The sequence below is a fragment of the Coffea arabica genome, chromosome 10c (assembly GCF_036785885.1).
Source record: "Coffea arabica cultivar ET-39 chromosome 10c, Coffea Arabica ET-39 HiFi, whole genome shotgun sequence".
In the NCBI taxonomy this organism is placed as follows: Eukaryota; Viridiplantae; Streptophyta; class Magnoliopsida; order Gentianales; family Rubiaceae; genus Coffea; species Coffea arabica.
Genome location: NC_092329.1, coordinates 45,439,076 through 45,445,674, shown reverse-complemented (window position 1 = coordinate 45,445,674; position 6,599 = coordinate 45,439,076). Strand labels below are relative to the sequence as shown.

At 33.9% G+C, this 6,599-nt stretch overlaps 1 protein-coding gene across 1 annotated transcript; it reads left to right on the top strand.

Moving 5' to 3' along the window:
- The first annotated feature begins 2,006 nt into the window (after positions 1–2,006).
- LOC113713347 (flavonol synthase/flavanone 3-hydroxylase-like) lies at positions 2,007–5,885 on the top strand. Its single transcript, XM_027237061.2, has 3 exons — positions 2,007–2,562; positions 4,609–4,936; positions 5,559–5,885. The coding sequence occupies exons 1-3, from the start codon at positions 2,096–2,098 to the stop codon at positions 5,769–5,771; spliced, it is 1,008 nt and encodes a 335-aa protein (XP_027092862.1). The 5' UTR covers positions 2,007–2,095; the 3' UTR covers positions 5,772–5,885.
- The last annotated feature ends 714 nt before the right edge of the window (positions 5,886–6,599 follow it).

Sequence of the window (6,599 nt, the reverse complement as noted above, 5' to 3'; positions counted from 1 at the left end):
TTTTTTAGTTCAAACAATGAATCTGATCAAGGGAGACAAATGACACAAGGAAAAAAATAAGAACCAAACGTGCGACACAAGGTAATCACAAGATATTCAAACCCTACAACGATGAACAATTTTTTTTTCTTTTGAATAAGAAGGATTAGGGTTTGGTGGCAAAACAAACAGAAGGAAAAACAAGAAGAAGAAAAGAATATTGACCTGAATCAAGAGTCAAAACTCTGATACCAGATGATACGATCTTGACCCAGCAAAAACCTGTCTTGAAGAACTAAATCGATCAGGCAAGCGGAAAGATGTATCTTGATTAGATTATGGATAAATTGGATGGATTCTAGACAATCAAGGACCGCTCGAGATTGAATAGAAGGGTAGAATGACGCCACAATTCAATGTGATCTTGAATTGATTAGTCGATCGAAAACTCAAGAATCCTCTCAAGTATTCAAGTTGGATATCTTGGACAAGAGATGTTACTAACACAAAGTGTTTGCTGGAAATTTTCTTTGATTATTCATCTTATCAAAATAACGTTTGAGACAAGGCTTATTTATAGCCTTACAAAGACTCAAAAACCTAACTAGACTGGAACTTACTTAACTAACCCTAACTCAGCTAGAATTAGAAAACTAACACGACTTAAAGGCTCAACTATGGTCAACATGACCTAACCTTTTATTCAACCAAACTAACAACTTAATTAACTAATCAACCAACTATAATTTGCTGAAAATAATTAAACACTCACGGCTGGAAATAATTAACACAAACAACACATACTCCTAATATAGCTTACAACTAAGGAAAACTACTCCAAACTAAGGAAGGGATTTGGATTTGATGATGTCCAATGGATGATCCTCCACTTGTATGACTTAAGGTTGAATCATTGAATCCCATGTTCATATCAAAGGTGGTAGGTGTAATATTTGAAACTTTAGGAGAGTCAAGTGAAATTGTTATAAACCTCAAGGGAAGTTTCTGAAATCATCTCTAATTTATGAGATTGTTATAAACCTCAAGGGAGGTTTCTGAAATTGTTGTATTTGTGTATTACTTAATTAATAGCTATTAGATTTTAAGAAAACAAAAAAAAACTAAAATATGATGTTTATGAAGAAAAAATAATAATATAATAAAAAGTGGAATAGAGAGTAATACAAGATTTGTGAGGTGATATGCACGGCCTGACAAAACAAAATGGTGATTATATTTGTGTATCATCACATAATTCGAATGTATTCAATCAATTCTTCACTTTTCTAAAAATATTTTTAACAGTGATAACAATTCTTATACATTCGGTAGGATGTAACATATTGGTTCAAAACTTTTTCACAAATTTATGGAGTTCAGGAGGAGTTCGAGAACTACGAGGCTTCAAATGCTTAACAGGTTTTATAAACAGAAAATAGAAAAGAAAACGATAAATCCTTACTCAAATTGATCTTTAGGTTGTTATTATAAAAAGTCATGTTTACAAATTGTAATTTTATTTAACTTGCACACTCAACTCATGTGGTCATGTGCTATGCATCAATAAGTTTAGGTACCAAGCCACCAACCATCCTGGATCCAATGTTCTCTAACTGTCGCATTCAATTGAACAACATAGTGTATGCATATAATAATAAATGTAGTCACACTAAAATAAAAAAGGTAGAAAAACACTAAGAATTTTGCCCATAATTAAATGTTGTATTACGTAACCAATATAATTTGTTCGATTTCAAATCAACTTCATCTGAGCCGTCAATAGTAATTTATAGAGGCAGAGAATTTTAACCCAACTATCCTATCAACATATTCTTCGTATGATGCAAGATGTAGGCTACTATAGCGGTGCATGCTGTTGAGGTTTGGCATGATCTATCAAATGAACAGGACTCACCCACGTAACCCCTTTTTTATCTTTTCATAGAAAATTAATGACATCCACAATGCATATTATTGCTGGTGTTGATGAATTTGGTTCCAGCTTTTGTCTTGCCTCCCTTTATATATGCTGCAAAGAGGCAAGACTCTAGCATAAAGAAAGAAAATCATCAAAAGTTTTTCTGTTGGAGAGTGAGGGAGGAAAAAAAAAAAAGAAATGGAGCTGGAAAGAGTGCAACAAATTGCTTCGCTATCCAAATGCATGGATACTATTCCAACAGATTACATCAGATCAGAAAATGAGCAACCTGCAGTAACAACCTTCCATGGGGTGGTTCTTGAGGTTCCGGTGATTGATCTGAGCGATCCTGATGAAGGCAAAATTGTGGGGTTGATTTCTGAGGCTAGCAGAGAATGGGGGATCTTCCAAGTTGTCAACCATGGCATCCCAGATGAGGTTGTGAGGAAACTGCAGCAAGTTGGGAAGGAATTCTTTGAGCTTCCACTAGAGGAAAAAGAACTGGTTGCTAAGATTCCAGGGTCTCAGAATATTGAGGGTTACGGAACAAGGTTGCAGAAAGAAGTTGAGGGCAAGAAAGGATGGGTTGATCACTTGTTCCATATAATATGGCCTCCTTCTGCCATTAACTATAGGTTTTGGCCTAAAAATCCACCCTCTTACAGGTTTGATATTTTCCTCATCATTCATGTTTTTGAAACCGAACAATTAGTTGTCTGCATCATCAAGAGTAGCACTTTGTTGGTTTTAATTTAGCTTTGTCAAGTTTTACATATACTAGTAAACTCTTAAAAAAGAAAAAAAAGGGTAAAAACCCAAAAAAAAAGGACATGCCACCCAAACTTAATTAAAAAGAGAATAAAAAAAGGAAGAAAACGAAAATCAGAATGTACAAAACCAAATTCCATTTGCAAAGTTGGGCTGATTGATACCTTGATGCATTGATGTCTCTTACTGTTAGTAGGATTGATGATTTGTACTATTATGTTGTACTATTGACAATGAAATTTGTATATTTAGGATGAGAAGTGTGGATTTAGCATTTTCTGACTTTATGATGCAGACAACTACTCTGCCTTGGAACAGAAAGTCTTTCGATCATGAGGAAATTGAAAGTATTACGGGCGGGCCAATTTGATCCTGATCATTAACATGCCAAAACCAGATTATAAAAGCAAAATTGTCAATTTTTCCCTAAAAAAAGAAAGCGATACCATTTGGAAGAAGTTTAAAACTTCAACAATTTTGTCAAGGTCAAGCTGTTTCCTTCAATTTGACGACTCTAATCGAAATCTGATTTATATTTGCTTCTAAATATAGATAATCAAAATGTGATTTACATCACTAGAAAATGTAATTTGGTTGCACTGGGCAGTGTAGAATCAGCCTTGTTATCTGGTCTTTAAAAAGACAAATTACACTTTACCCCTTGTGATTTAATATTTTATTACATAACTCCTTTATAGTTTTAAAAGTTATACATAATTTTTTTACGGTTTAGATTAAAGTGTCAAAATGATGAAATTTGCAATTCATAATGGAGTTAACTAAAATGTAAAAAATACCATTATGTAAAGTTAAAAATTATTTATTGATTACAGCCTCACAGGGGATTATGTGTATATATGTTGAAAATTACAAGAGTGTTATATGATAAAGTATTAAACTATAAGAGGTTATATGGTAAAATATAAAATTATACGAAATTAGAGTGTCATACATATTATATTTATATATTTTGGTCACTTATACCATTTAACTTTTTAAATAAGGGTAAATTTGACTTTGACACTTTAATTCAAATTAGGAGGGGATTATATATAATTTTTAAAATTAGAGGAGGTTATGTAAACATTAGCCATACGCCTGTACCACGGGGGTAAAGTATAATTTGACCCTTTAAAAATCGTGTAGTGCGGTGGTGGGGCTTCTGGCGTGGCAACTGCTCTGGGATCCGGATTGTTTGCACTTCTGTAACTTTTAAAGGTTCAGATTGGCTCAACCAAACTTGAATTGATCTTGACCATTGATTTAAAATTCAAATGAATTTCATATCAACAGTCGAGGTTAGCTCAAGTTTTGCTGGGCTGATCTCGGCCATTAAATGCTGTTTAGTGATTGCACTGACAATCGAAGTCCACCTCTATGAGGTTTAAGGCAATCTATAGCTCCGAAAAAAAAAAGAAGGAAAAGACAAGGAGCAACTAATTGTTGTAACCTTTTTCTTTTTCTCTTTTCTTGTTTAAGTGGGAAATATGATCTCTCAGTTTTACACAAATTAAGGCATTTATAACTTAGGAGAAAGAATCAAGTGCACTCAAATATTTTGACGCTTACGTGAAGACATACGTCACAGGTTTCTGAAGTAAATAAATAACAGTTTGAGTGCAATAATATAGGGTAAACTAAATAATATTATTTAAAACCTTAAAATGTGCTTAAGATATCTATTAGGTGGTCTCAATTGGATAAGTGCAGTAGAGTGTGGAAAGATTGCTGTACAATAATACTGCTAATCAAACCCTAAAGGTGATTATTGAGCTTGCTTTCAACTGATATTTAAAAATCAGAATCAATTGAGAATAAGCCTATTGTACACAGAATGTTCACTCATGCTGCCTATACAATTAAGTTGGTAACTCGTATGCCTTCATCATTTTGTACTAATTACCCACTAATTGTTATATCTTCCATTGGAATTTGGATGCCAGAGAGACAAGTGAAGATTATGCTAAGAGGCTTAGAGGAGTGGCTGACAAGATGTTTGAGTACCTGTCAAAGGGGCTTGGGTTAGAACCAAGTGAGATGAAGGATGGTATGGGGGGGGAAGACCTCATTTACATGATGAAAATAAATTACTATCCACCATGCCCTCGCCCTGATTTGGCCCTTGGTGTAGTGGCACATACAGATATGTCAGGCCTCACCATTCTTGTCCCCAATGAGGTCCCAGGGCTTCAAGTGTTTAAGGATGATTATTGGTATGATGTCAAGTACATCCCAAATGCCCTTATTGTCCACATTGGTGACCAAATTCAGGTAAGTCATTTTCTTGACTGCTCTATGCTTTTTTTTTTTTTTGTCTCTAAATTCTTTGGCATTATTTGCCTGTTGCAAATGAATAATTTGCTTATGTTGTTTGACTTTAAAATTGATATTGGAACTGGCACTTTATGATAGGAATTTATTTCACAGAAATTTAAGTACTTTGTATAGGACACATTTCCTTCATCTTTTTTTTTTTTTGCAATTTATTCGTAGATCTTGATTAACTAATTGTTTCACTAGGAGGTTGTCCTGCAAGACATTGATATGTACAAATTTCCATATGCTACACAGAAATATTCTGACTATAATCCATCAACTTATACTAATTGACTTCTTAAGCTATCTGTAAATTCAATTTAGAAGGTAATCAATTAAAATGAGGAAAAGATTTCTGATTTTTGAACAGTATACGTCGGATAACTATCCAAATATCCATGGCCATACATGATTTGTGCTATCTCCGCATAAGTGCATGAGCTCTCCAATGTGAGTTTCACAACTATTACGAGGATTTGGCATTTCTTCTTTCAACATACAATTATCTGATTTCCTTGCATGTCTAATGTTTCTTTTTTTAATGCTGATTTCACTTTTCCAATTAATCTCTTGATAGATTTTAAGCAATGGAAAGTACAAGAGCGTGTTCCACAGAACAACCGTGAACAAGGAGATGACAAGAATGTCATGGCCAGTGTTCCTGGAGCCACCCCCAGAGCAAGAAATTGGGCCAATTCCAAAGCTTGTGAATGAGGAAAATCCGCCAAAATTTAAGACCAAGAAGTTCAAAGATTATGCCTATTGCAAGCTTAATAAGCTTCCTCAGTAAAGCAAATAGGCAAGTAGAATGAGCTTGGATTATGGATATTGTCTTTAGTTTTTTTTTTTTTTTTTGAGCTGGATGTTGTCAGATTAATAATAAGCAGTTTTAACTTCTATGCAATCTTTTAGTAATTGTTTGATTAACTCTTTAAACCTCGCATCAAGCACTTTACAATTACCGTAACGATGGATCTGTGTAAAAAGGTGCACTCAATTTGGGAAATAATTCCGATATCCAGACTCGGATCCGTACCTATTTACTCTAACAAAAAAACGGGTTGGATACGAAATATAGGATTCCGATCCGGATCAAAACAATATATTAATAATTGTAAAGTATAAATAATTCTAAACACATTCTTTTACCAAATTAACAAATAACAAACCCTAGATTGATTTGCGATTAGTTTTGGATTGATTATTGCAAGTTATTTGTGATTAGCTTTGTAATTTAATTTGTTTAAGTTTGGAGATTGATTTGTGGTTGGTTTTGGATTTAATTTTGAAATGATTGTAATTCATTTTTGCAAACTTCTTAATATGTAGATAGTTTTGGGCCTTATTTTTGGTTGGCCCTTTTCGGGTTGTCTCGGGCCCGACTCGAGACCTGTCGAACCTGGTTCCGAGACTCTAAACTCAAGACCTATTGGATATACGGGTCGGGTTTTGTTCTACTACATAAAAATGGGTTTGAATACGAAATTTTCAATTTTGGCCCGAACTCGACCCGTTGATAGGTTTAATTTTGGTCTCTTATCTTTGGGATCTTGGTCAATTTAGTTCTCATCAATTGATGCAATCCTTTTAGTCCCTTATCTTTATAAAAAAGAAAAAT